General features: G+C 38.9%; 2 protein-coding genes across 2 annotated transcripts; one reads left to right on the top strand and one right to left on the bottom strand.

The window, feature by feature from the left end:
- Nucleotides 1-1,272: 1,272 nt before the first annotated feature.
- On the bottom strand, nucleotides 1,273-5,896 carry LOC131330864 (probable CoA ligase CCL5). The gene is made up of 6 exons (XM_058364601.1): nucleotides 5,249-5,896; nucleotides 3,194-3,910; nucleotides 2,114-2,259; nucleotides 1,913-1,980; nucleotides 1,624-1,726; nucleotides 1,273-1,526 (listed from the first exon to the last, which is right to left on the bottom strand). Exons 1-6 carry the CDS (start codon nucleotides 5,745-5,747, stop codon nucleotides 1,413-1,415), a joined length of 1,647 nt encoding a protein of 548 aa, XP_058220584.1. The 5' UTR covers nucleotides 5,748-5,896; the 3' UTR covers nucleotides 1,273-1,412.
- A 3,080-nt stretch (nucleotides 5,897-8,976) lies between these two features.
- Nucleotides 8,977-13,039, top strand: LOC131330862 (ATP-dependent zinc metalloprotease FTSH, chloroplastic). Its single transcript, XM_058364599.1, has 5 exons — nucleotides 8,977-10,411; nucleotides 11,462-11,708; nucleotides 11,814-11,997; nucleotides 12,420-12,591; nucleotides 12,700-13,039. Exons 1-5 carry the CDS (start codon nucleotides 9,116-9,118, stop codon nucleotides 12,919-12,921), a joined length of 2,121 nt encoding a protein of 706 aa, XP_058220582.1. The 5' UTR covers nucleotides 8,977-9,115; the 3' UTR covers nucleotides 12,922-13,039.
- Nucleotides 13,040-13,410: the final 371 nt, after the last annotated feature.

Here is a 13,410-nt window from a genome sequence, read left to right as displayed (position 1 = left end):
ATTTTGATATATATATATATATATATATATATATATATATATATATATATATCAACTTCCGATCAAACTGATTTTTATTATTCTTCAAATTTTGATAAATTTTGGATAGAATTTATTCTCATTTTATATTCCGTTTGACAAAAAAAGAAAAGAAATTATTCACGGCTTGTGCCATCTCATGAGTCCGTTTCAGCAATTGATAGTCCGGATTTTAAAAAAACTCTTCCAGCGAATAGTTTTTTAAAAATCCGAACCGTTCAAAATACTTGTGAAGTCGTGCGATTGAGCGCTGTAAAATTTATTCACGACTACGCCGTAACAAAGTTTTTCTCTCGGTTACATATGTTGAATTTATCATGGTACCAGAAATTATTGAGTAACAAGGGACAATCTGGCCCAAGATTAGGAGAAGTTTTTGGGTACCAGTAGAGTAACACACATGATAAAATATATGAAAAGTAATGTAATTGAGAGAGTTTCGATTAGTAAACATAGATTCTCGGGGTTTTTAAGAAGAGAAAACTAGCAAAATAGTTCATAAGGTGGCAGTTGTACTTAAGTTTGCAACCTTAGGTTTGTCTTTTATCTTTGACTCGCTCTACTACTGAACTTATTTTTGGTCTGTTTTTGCAGTATGTGCTAGAGAGCTTGAGGCTCGTGTCTTGAAGAAAGACTTAAGTTTTCTATTTTGATGTAATTAGATCTTTTGTGTATTGGGTGTGTATTAGGTTCTAATCATTGTATTTCGCATGGAATTCCTTGTCAGTGTCGTTGATCTTTTTGAATGAAAATCATTGCCGTTTTGCGAACGCAGAGTGAGAATTGAGAGCGGGAGCGAAGGTCATGGTAAATGATTATGTTACCAAGCATAAACCACCCCATTTTCAGAGTTCTACTGGATATGGCAGAGGAGGAGTTTGATTCGACCTTGTCAAAAAGAACTTGTGTGAAGTACATTCTGTGTTTTTCTAGGAAGAAGCAGCATCTTTCACAGCCACGGGGATTAGAGAATGCAATTCCTTCTTTCTTCTCTTTCAAAAGATGAGCTCGAAACTGCAGTTTTGGTGATTGCAATTGCTAGGGCATTGGTATAATAGAAAAGCAATTCTCTTCTCTACATTTGGTGACTGGTGTGCAGAAATCAAGAACTAGTTCATTTTGATCTTCAAAATGAAATGCTTCTGCCTGAATTTCAGATGCAAAATAGAGAAAACTAAAATGTGCAAAACAACTAGTAGCATAAACAAAAGTTCTAGCTGATGCCAAGGAAAATTAAGAAGCTAGAACAACTTATTATATCAAACATGGATATCGGTTTTGAGATAAGGTGCTAGTATATGAATTATCCAAACACTACGACAGTAAATTTCACAAATCCTCACCAAACAACCTCGTTAATTACAAGACATTTATTATAGCTTTGAGGTTGCGAGTTTTATCAAGTCCTTCCGAAGTATCTTGCCTGAGGCATTCTTGGGGACGGAAGCTATAAACGATACACGCCTGATTCTCTTATAGGGAGCAACCTGTTGCCAGATTATTACGTTAAAGTCGCACTTGCGACAATTGACAACAAATACTGGAATTGGAGAGAATTTCAATTGAGTTTAAGCATTCAATCACCTGTTTAGCAACAAAGTCCATGACAGCGCTCTCTGACAAATTGCTTCCATTTTTTCGTACCACATATGCCATGGGATACTGACCGACTTCCCTGTCAGGAAACCTGAGAAAACAAATATATGGGACTTAGGCTCTCATTTTGTAATGGTACCAATGATCAACCAAACCAATATACATCCACAATTGGCTTAATTGCTTTCAGCGTGTAAGAATCGTTGGAGAGGAAAAAGAAGTGCATTCTTTGAGCTGTGAGTCCAAGTTCTTCACGGGTACAGAGAAGAAAACTCACGGTATAACAGCAGCATCAGCTATTTCCGGGTGAGTAAGTAACAAAGCCTCTAGTTCTGCAGGGGGAACCTACAAATATCATGCAGCTAGCTCGATTAGTTTTAATTTGAAGTGCAAGTAAATATCACAAATTTAGTCCAACTTATATTGCCACCACAAAGAACGCCAATTGTGAAAAGTACGCAGAAATTTTGATGATCACCTGATATCCTTTGTATTTTATCAGTTCTTTCAACCTATCAACTACAAATATGAATCCATCCTCATCGATGTAGCACAGATCTCCAGTTCTCAACCATCCAGCTGAATCTAAAGTTGATGCCGTTGCTTCAGCATTACTGAAATAACCTGCAACAACCGCATTATAAATCCATGATTACCATACACAATTCAGCTTGCAGATCCATTGAACAATCTACCACAGAACATATGAACGCAAATGTCCAGACAGAGAAGATTTACCACAGGAAATGGTGGCATTGGGTGTAATTGATGCCTTGATGGATAGACATTTTTGTTACAGGGCATCAATCTAGGAAGGGCCAGAAATCGTATCAAGAATGATTGTGGACGAACTTTGAGTATGCTTGCATTGCTGGACTTTCTTACATGGATCACTATTTTATTTAACCTATTCAATTGAATAAAACACAAAGGAACTGAATTTGCCAATGACACAATTAAACACCAAGACATCGGAACAAAAATTATGAAGAGAAGGAATCAAAATTAGGCAATCAATAGCTGTGGTGGGTTTGTTTGACCCTGTACTAAGAGAGGTTTTATAGCGCATAAATGATGCAACGGTTAAGAATGTCAAAAGCAAATAAAGAAGAGTCCTTTCTCCAATATTCAGTATCACATTTAGAATAAAGAAGTACAGCAGGGTAAATTAACCATTATCCCTTTTAGGCAATTGAATCATAGAGTAGCAAAATCCATAACATGTTTTAAGTTAGAAACAGCAGGAAAAAAAAAAAAGCGCCAAAAGGTTTACAAAGGGGGATTTCTAGGTTCAGTTCCTTTTCATACTTCATCCCTTCATATCCCTCCTATTTCATAATTCATTTTATAGGTCCATTCTCAATTACGATTAAAGTTCGAATCATTCGTATCATACAAAAGAAACATCCGAAAATATCAATTCGATTGGATTTTTTGAGATTAACCATAAACTATCAAGTTTACTTTTTCCCGATACAATAGACAAGGAAACAGTACTCCATTTTAATCCATAAAACAGCATGAAACCTCTACTACAACTACATTAGAATTAGCATACCTTTCATAATGGTGGGACCTCTGAGCCAAAGCTCCCCCGTCCGATTAACCGGCAATGCCTCTCCACTATCCGGATCAACTATCTTCGCCTCAAAGTTTGGCGACAACAAACCTGCCGTCCCATACCTCCTACTCTCCTCCAACGAATCTGTCGAAGCCCCAATTCCCGTCGATTCCGTCAACCCATACCCTTGTAGAATGTCCACCGTCGGATACTTCTCCACAAACCCCTCAATCACCTCCCTACTCAACGGGGCCCCACCGCACAAAACAGATTTCAAACTCCCAAAATTGTACTTCCGCCTTATCTGATCCGCCCCGTTCACCATCGCCACAATGATCGGTGGCACCAGGGGTAAATCCGTAACCCGGTATTTCCCGATCGATAAAAACATCTCATCCATCTCGAATCTCGAGAGGACCACAACCGTTGATCCGGATGCCAGTAGGCCCGTCGCGAACGCTACCAAGCCATAGATGTGAAACATAGGGACGGTGCAGATGAAAACCTGCGTGCCTCCTTCCGAATCGAAACGGCTCAAAACGGTTTGGACCATCGCGATTAGGTTTTTGTGCGATGATATCACGCCTTTACTCGCCCCAGTTGTTCCGGACGAGTAAAGCAGAGTTGCTGTGTCGTTCTGAGTCACTCGCTCCTTCACTCGGCTCTCACTCGGTTTCTCCTTCATCATTTCCTCCAATGTAGTCACAATTTTCGCTGAATCAGAATTATAGAGAGCAGGTATTAAGTGATTTTTGTTTAGTTTTCCGTCAATTTTTCTGTGATTAATCAATCATTCGTAAAACAATAGTATGAAGTTATGTACTCAAGTTGAAAAAAGTTCACTATTCCAAAACATTTTATTGAAAATAAATGATTTTCACACACTCTTTTTATTCATATGCGCTTTCTTTTTTTGTCTTTTACTCACGTAAAATACTAAACTACTTTTTGCCTCTTAAGTCATTTTTTTCATATGAAAGGTCCGTAATTTGGTATTTTTCATGTGAATAAAGAAGAAAAAAAGAGTGTTAATAAATAAGGGAGTTGATTTTACTCCTCCTTTTTTTGTTAATGTTAATCCTCTTTTCTCACAAAACAAATTATCTTATATAAACACACACAAAAAGTGGCATTAACAAATAGGAAGTGGCAAAATCACTCTCCATAAATAAATAAAAGAGGAGCGTTGAAATCATTTCCCTTTTAGTGAATTGTTTTTTCTGAATTTGGTCATAACTTTTACATTTTGCATTTTGCCGACAAGGAGGGGGGGAAAAATAAAACTTTTACTTTTTGGAGCATCTCTCGCCCAGCTCAAATTTGTACTTAAATTTGAGTAAAATTAAGGAACGGTCTTGCTATTGCTATTGTCAACCCACTGGACTGACGATAAGCACGGAAAACACATATTTTTGTGTACTTTTTATATCCTTTAATACACATTCACACACTCCGGCTCCGTTCCAGAATACCTTCTTAAAAAATAAGTATTTATTTCATATTTTCAAACTACAAAATAATTTAAATAAAAAATGTTTTTTTTATTTTTTTTGCACCGTATAAAAGATCTCGATAATATCTATTAAACAAAATCCATATTGCTAGAAAAATTATTTGCGTAAACACATTATTTTTAGCTTAAAATTGCCTTCTTAAAAAATAAATACTTATTTTTAGTTCAGTTTCGGAACGGAGCCTCGTTACTGTCAATGGGCTATTTTAGAATTTTCCATTAAGGAAAATGAATTTAACACTCCATTTACCAATTACCAATTACCAATGGCACTCTCTTATTTGTCTTTTATTTGTCTTTTAGTTTGGTGAATTTGCTAAACTACCCCTTAATGAAAAAAAAATTCATAAAATGTATGGACTGTTTTGTAAATTCACACATTAAAAGACAAAAAAGAAGTGTTGTCAGTAAAAAAAAAAGTAAAAATGGAGTGTTAAAATCAGTTTCCAAAATTATAACGGCAGTTCAACAAAAAATAAGACAAGACAAGAAAAGTATCGAAAAATAATAATTTAGGCAAAAGGGGACCTTAGAATTACCGGTTCCGATTAATTTCTCCTCGCCGATAAGTACAATTGGGAGGTTTGAGGGGGCGATTTTGGGGACGAGTTGGGGAGTGGTGAATGCGAGGAAGGGTTTCGAATCGGCGATTTGCTTGGCGATCTCTTGAGTGGTGTTGAGGGGATTAGTGGTGGTGATGACGGCGCCGAGGGAGATGACGGAGAGGCAGACGATTGGGAAGAAGATGGAGTTAGGGGAGAGGAGGAGGACGACGTGGCCTTTCCGGACGCCCATGGCGGAGAGGGAGGAGGAGACGGAGTCGACGGCGGACCAGACGTCGGAGAAGGTGAGGTGGCGGCCGGAGGAGGCGTCGATGAAGGCGATCCTGCCGTGGTGGGCCCGGGACGAGATGAAGGTGGTGACGTCGAGGGATTCGTTGGAAGGTAAAGCGATGGGCTTGCGTTTGCTGTAGAAGGTGGAGTTTGATTTGGAGAAGCCGCTTCTTGGGTCGATCGGAGGGATGCTCATTTGCGCCATGGGAGTCCCTGGAACTGGAAGTTTTTCCTTGTTCTCCTTCTTGGTGGTGGTGGGTTTTGCTTTTTATTCTGTGTACGAGAATCGAAAGGAGTTCGCTGTTCACTTTTTTTCCAGTCGCCTTTTGGACCAGATTAGACTACACGTGACGTGAGGTTTCCATCCCGGTCCCAGTTTTTAATTTTTTTTCCCAGAAAATTTATTTTGGCATATCATATTTAGCTATTACTACTTTATTTTTTTGTCTTTTTTTATACTATAAAATTACAAAATATCATTTGAAGTAGATGAATATTAATAAAATAAAAAATAATTTAATAATTTCACGTAAGATAAAGATAAATGGTAGAGTTTCAATAGTAATAGTTAAATGTGAAGTGTCAAAATCACTTCTTCTTTTTTAAGTTTATTTCGGAATGAAAAATAATCGGAATTGTTAATTTTGTAAGACTTGTCGAGAAAAACGTGCAAGTAGGTTGAGCGGACTTCTTTCGATACATGAACTTATCGTGCTTGTGCATGGAAAAAAAAAAAAGGGACATTTGAAGTTTCAAACCATATTTTCCTTTCCTTTTTTTCTCGAACAAACGCGATTCGTTAATACTTAATATATCAAATAAAATTCAATCACACTTATTTCATATTCTTCTTGACGAGTTTTGCAAAATAAACGTTTCCGGTCCATATTTTGATCCGCAATTGACCACAAAAAATTAAAACTGAAAAAGACCGAAGGAAAGTAAAACTGGATGGGATTTTAGTTGAACATGTATTTATTTATTATGGGATTGGGAGATGCTGCCAAGCAGAGGTGCTTGGCAGCGGTGCCGAGCGCATCTCGGCCGTCCAAAAGTGTTTTGGATGGCCCGGATGTAAAGGTACCGAACGGATTTAAAAAAAAAGAAAAAAAAAAGGAAAAAGATGTTTCGATTCGGGCCGTTGATTCCGAGATGAACGGCCGGATTGGCCGCTCGGCACCCGCTCGGCAGGGGTGCCGCTCGGCAGGGTCCCCGGGTCCTATTTTTTATGTACTATTAATAAAAAATGATTATTGATGACATCTGGTCCATGAAAACGTCTATAAAAAGAAATGAACCGGATGTCATTGAATTGTACCATTTCTCATTATAGCCAACATATTTAACACGTGGTCGGCGGCTGGGCTGGGGATCTAAATGGGTCACGCTCAAGCTTTGCTATTTGAATGGGAAAATTCTAACACCACGTCTGTTCACACATTCATATTTATAACAAGAGTGTATGTGTGCGGGCTTCACTTTTATTGTGAGTGTGGATGTGTAATTGGGTATGTAAATAGGTATGGTGGTAAAATTATTGGTTTGAATGCCACGTCTACGTAAAGCCTTATAAAAGAGATATTATCCAGTGTTCACGTGGCCCGTGGTGCTCCAAAATCACTTTCTACCATACAATCAAGTGAAGTCTACACTTTGTTTTCGGCCTCACAATATGTATAGAAAAAAAATAAAAGGAGGCTTGGGACATTACGTAACGGTGTCTAAAAGCTTAATTGAATAATTTTTTCAGATTGGTTGTGATATGATCCCATTCTTTCTTTCTTTTTTTTGTCAAAAATACTTATTTTGTAATTGGATTTTCTTTCGTGCTGGCAAGGATTTGAGTCATTGTGTAAGCCTAAAATATTTGGGAAAATAACAGCTCAGAACGTGTTTTGATAATTAATACTCGCCAATGACATACTAAGAACATTTGTTAATGTTGAAAACGTCTTTAACGGATGTAAAATGTTTTTAACGGATATTAATTATCAAAACACGTCTTTGATCATCATTTTCTCAAAATATTTTACACGTTGGCGGCTTAGGTTCTTGTTGGGCCTAGATAACATAATAAGCCTGTTAAATGGCCCACCTTATTTCGAGTCATCGAATTTGTGGAGTTGGCCCAAGCAAGCATTTTGGAAACCTTGTCGGGTCATGCTATGGACCAATTTTTTGGTACCGAAAAGTTAAGGTTGTCAATCTCGTACCAACCCAAATATCGTTTTCTAATTCGGTACGTATAGAACTAAAAAACTTGAAATAGAGAAATGAAACAAATTATAATAGTTTGATATATTTATAATATTAGTTTTAAAAAAAAATTAACATATTATGGACTTCAAGTTTTGCAAAGTTAATTTAAAATTCAAGTCTTTGTTTAGCAAGAGACAAGAGATAAGAATACATTAATATTCTTGAATAGGCCGAGATAAGAATACTAATTCAAACACCAGAATACAATTACTTTAGGAATTAAATTCCTATAATTTAGATTCTTATTCCTGTTAGGGGCGCAAACAACCTTCAGCAATGGTTTTAACCCGGACACAGAACTGCAACGAAAACTATATTTTTAAGGATTTAGAATATAATTTCAGCAACAGGACCCCGACCTAATTATATTGCAGTTTATATGTAATTAGGGTAATCGGTTTTTTAAAAAAAACAGAAAGATGCGAGAGAAAACGCAGGTCTTAGCGAGATTGCAAGAAGACTTATACTCTTGATTCGATTTTATAGTAGACTGGCGTGGCTCCCATGGTTTTTTCAACGCGTTAAGATTTTTCACGTATATCTTGTGTTCTTTTTCTTATTGTTCGTTATGCACTTTTTTTTTTATTTGCTTACGATTTCTGTGATCTTAATTTTCAAGATTCGTAAAGGCATTGTGAATTGCGAGAAGACTTATATTCTTGATTCGATTTTATAGTAGACTGGTGCTCCCGTGGTTTTTTCAACGCATTAAGATTTTTCACGTATATCTTGTGTTCTTTTTCTTATTGTTCGTTACGCACTATTTTTTTTTATTTGCTTACGATTTCTGTGATCCTAATTTTCAAGATTCGTAAAGACATTGCGAATTGAATAAGTAGTTCGATTCCTAACAATTCCTACTTAGGAATTTGATTTCTAAAAACGGTGCTCTTATTCTTAGCGAAGATGACGATCTCTCATCCAAATAACATAAGATTTTACTTGTTTTTTGATGACCCGAACCGAATTGCCACAAACAAATGGTGAAAACGTTGGACTTGCATACTCAATTTCAATCTGTTTCGTTGAGTTTGTGACATGATCATCTAGAGGCCTCCAAATCAAACGAATTGAGTGGACATCATTCCAACCACGTATTTTCAACTCAATCAAACACTCACAATCCATGGCTTCTATTGAAGCACGAAACCAAACTTACACACTCCACTCCCAAAATTGCTATATCCACTCCCAAATTCCTTACACCCCGCACTCTCCAATACACATCCCAGGATTGCATTCCCCTCGTCTCACTAGTATAAAGATAAGAAACCAGAGACAAATAGACTGAGAAAAACTGAAAAGAATCCATCCATGGCTTCCACCACCACAAACCCTCTATTCTCCTCAGCCTTCCTTGGCAACCAAATCCTTCTCTCTCCTCCCACCCCCAAAACCACCAGCCTCCCTTCTCTCTCTAAAAGAAAGTTCCTCATCCCAAAATCACTCCTCACAAAGAAACCCACTACTAACCTCCCAGCACAAGCCACTTTAGCTGCTGCCCTACTCTTCTCCTCAATCACCCCACAACAAGCCCTAGCTCTAGACACCCCAAAACCTCCACCGCTTATCCAAGCCGAAGCCCAAAAACCCAGCCCATCAAATTCCTCTCCTTTTTCCCAAAATCTCCTCCTAACTGCTCCAAAACCACAAACCCAATCCACATCTGACCTCCCGGACGGCAGCCAATGGCGTTACAGCGAGTTCTTGAACGCAGTAAAAAAGGGTAAGGTCGAAAGGGTCAGGTTCAGCAAAGACGGAAGTGCCCTCCAGCTCACCGCCGTTGATGGCCGTCGCGCCACCGTTATCGTCCCCAATGACCCCGACCTCATCGACATTTTAGCAATGAACGGCGTCGATATTTCCGTTTCTGAAGGAGATTCTGGTAATGGGTTGTTCAGTTTTATTGGTAATTTGCTTTTCCCTGCCCTCGCTTTTGCTGGGCTTTTCTTGCTTTTCCGTCGGGCCCAAGGTGGACCCGGTGGGCCTGGAGGGTTGGGTGGGCCGATGGATTTCGGCCGGTCCAAGTCCAAGTTCCAGGAGGTGCCGGAGACCGGCGTTACGTTTGCTGACGTGGCCGGTGCCGACCAGGCTAAACTAGAGTTACAAGAAGTAGTTGATTTCTTGAAAAACCCAGATAAGTATACAGCATTAGGGGCTAAGATTCCAAAAGGGTGTCTTTTGGTGGGGCCACCGGGTACCGGGAAAACCCTGTTGGCGCGTGCGGTGGCGGGGGAGGCCGGTGTGCCGTTCTTCTCTTGCGCGGCATCGGAATTTGTGGAGTTGTTTGTGGGTGTGGGGGCGTCTAGGGTTAGAGATTTGTTCGAGAAGGCGAAGTCAAAGGCGCCTTGCATTGTGTTTATTGATGAGATTGATGCGGTGGGGAGGCAGCGAGGGGCGGGGCTTGGAGGTGGGAATGATGAGAGGGAACAGACTATTAATCAGCTGTTGACAGAAATGGATGGGTTTTCGGGCAATTCGGGGGTTATTGTTTTGGCTGCCACGAATAGGCCTGATGTGCTTGATTCGGCGTTGTTGAGGCCTGGGAGGTTTGATCGGCAAGTTACCGTGGATAGGCCTGATGTTGCTGGTAGAGTTAAGATCCTTCAGGTGAGCTCTCATACACATTTTCATGACTTATTCTTTGGTTTTGCTTCCAAACTTATATTTTGGTAAAGGACTTTGATTAGTGCTATTGCTTATTGGTCTACTAGTGGAGTTTGATTGGTCTCTGTAAGTCATTAATAGAAAGGGTGAATGAATGTTGACAATATAGAAAGGGTGAATGAATGTTGACAATAAAGAGGAATGAAGAATTTAGAATCTGAAGTAAGCTTGAAGAATTTAGAATCTGAAGCAAGCTTGATCTATATTCTAAACTATGTGTGTATTGAAAAGATGGTCATATCATACTATAATTGTATGTTTATCCTGTTGGTGTTTGTTTGATTTAGACTCTGCTCCTTTTCTTAAATTTCTGTTTTGGCTTCCCATGTTTTTTCCTTAGTTGTGTTTTTTAAGAACTGATTGACTTGTCAGATGCATTAACAGAAGGGAGTAAGAATGTGGACAGTAGAGGTGAATGGGGAATTAGAATTAGAATTAGAATCTGAATTTAGCTTGATCTAGATTCTGCAATATGCACCATATTAAAACTTGGTGGTGTGTGTGATTTGTTTGGCAATATGAGTATTGGACGGGGTCGATGGCTTTGTGTTGGTTCCATTAATGAGTAGGATTAACTTACAACTGCAATAATGGTATTCAAGTTTCAATAGGGAAGCCTATGCTTGCATTGATGGGAACTTAAGCTTAATTCAGAACAGTTGGTTTGGCAAAATTTGTGTTCCTCATAACTTTTCAGCTGCTGGTTGAACTGAGTACTGCTGTACGAACTCGAAAATCTTAGAAACTTATCTTTCTCACTGATGCAGCACTCACTGATCATGTTCGTTGAAGTAGGTCCTGTTTCAGTCTACAGAATTCCATGATTGCATGACTACGCAATTAAGAAAAGTTTGGTATATTGCTTGAATTGGCTTTTCCAGTAATCCCTCTTCAAAGCTATTGGGAATTTGCTATTGCTTTTTGACTACTAAGTGGATAATTGTGCCATTGTTATTAAGGGGTCTAAGCAATTGACACCCCTCTACGCAACAGGTGCACTCCAGGGGAAAAGCTCTAGCAAAGGACGTGGACTTCGAAAAGGTTGCAAGAAGAACTCCAGGTTTCACCGGAGCTGATTTGCAGAACCTGATGAACGAAGCAGCCATTCTTGCTGCCAGACGTGACCTCAAGGAAATAAGCAAAGATGAGATCTCAGATGCTCTGGAGAGAATAATTGCTGGACCAGAGAAGAAAAATGCTGTTGTCTCAGAAGAGAAGAAGAAACTAGTTGCTTATCACGGTATTTAAAAATCTAGAAGATCTCTTCTCAAATATCTTGTATTTGTTTATGGTAATCTTAATGATAGGTGTATTGTGTATTTAACCTTTCACTTTTCCATTACAGAGGCTGGGCATGCTTTAGTTGGTGCACTTATGCCGGAATATGACCCAGTAGCCAAGATATCAATCATACCTCGTGGCCAAGCTGGAGGTCTTACTTTCTTTGCTCCTAGTGAAGAGAGGCTGGAGTCTGGACTTTACAGTAGAAGCTATCTGGAGAACCAGATGGCTGTTGCACTTGGTGGAAGGTGAGTTGTACAATTCATCTTCATAAACTTGAAGTGAAATGTATGAGGACTTGCATGAATCTCTTGCTCTTTGAACCTTCGGTGGTAAATAAATCAGTTATTCTGTTTTGGACTAGTTCAGCTCCTAATCCGAATGCCCCAAGATCTTTATCAGTGGATTTTGATTCTTGATAATGGTTGAGTGATATATCTTGCTATTTTGAGTCTTGAATGGCAAATAGCTCAATCGTGTTTCACGGGATTTCATGTCTTTAATTGGAATGCCTCCGGACTGATATTTGGTCAAAAATGTGGTATTGGAATCGATTGACCTGTTAAAGCATAGCCACATGAGTTGGATTGCGTTAAGTTTGACAATGATCGTGTGATACTATTTCTTGCTCCGTCTGACAAAATGTGTATTGATCTCCTTACTAATGCAGAGTTGCGGAAGAGGTTATTTTCGGTGATGATAACGTAACAACAGGAGCATCGAACGATTTCATGCAAGTTTCAAGGGTTGCAAGGCAGATGGTGGAAAGATTTGGCTTCAGCAAGAAGATTGGTCAGGTTGCCATTGGTGGCCCCGGTGGAAATCCTTTCTTAGGTCAACAGGTAGGTGGAAATGCAGTATGGTACTTTCATAATTTTACCTGGATTTTGTTTGTTAATCAGCAGTGTAATCGTTATTACACTTCGTGTTTTTTTTTTTCCCAAATGTAGATGTCTTCCCAGAAAGATTATTCCATGGCAACCGCCGATATAGTAGATGCAGAGGTGAGGGAACTTGTAGAGAAGGCATACGCAAGAGCAAAGCATATCATCACAACCCACATTGACATCCTCCACAAGCTTGCTAGCCTCCTCATAGAGAAGGAATCTGTTGATGGAGAAGAGTTCATGAGCCTCTTCATTGATGGCAAGGCTGAATTATTCATCGCCTAATCGCGTCCCTGACTCCAGATCTTCTTGTATTTCAAGTTTTGCATACATTTATATACATGTAAAATGATTATACTACTCCAAACAAACTCACGTAAAATATCACTGTTTTAGTGGCAAACACAGAGCGCATATCTCCCACAAAATGTCATCATTTGAGGGATTACTCAGTTGCAGCATTTGCCTCACTACAACGGACTCAGCTCTCATGTCTCTCCATCTAGTCTGGTCTAGTTTGAACCGTTTGTGGGCCCTTTTTGGGCTCACAACACTTTTTTAGAGCTCGCCGAGAACATAGACCACATCATAAATCAAGTTGATCGAATACAGTTTGATATGATTTTGAAAAGCATTAATCATGTTTAAAAAAAAGTGTGCAACATAGGATTGCAATCCATTTGAAACTTAATGTATTTCGGAATCATATCAAATGACATCTGTTCAACTTGAGTCTTCATAGTATTCATGTTCTCCGCAAACTCTAAAAGTGAA

Source organism: Rhododendron vialii, chromosome 6a (genome assembly GCF_030253575.1).
Source record: "Rhododendron vialii isolate Sample 1 chromosome 6a, ASM3025357v1".
NCBI classification, from domain to species: Eukaryota; Viridiplantae; Streptophyta; class Magnoliopsida; order Ericales; family Ericaceae; genus Rhododendron; species Rhododendron vialii.
Note: the sequence above shows the minus strand (reverse complement) of the source record. Positions and strands in the feature narration are given on the sequence as shown.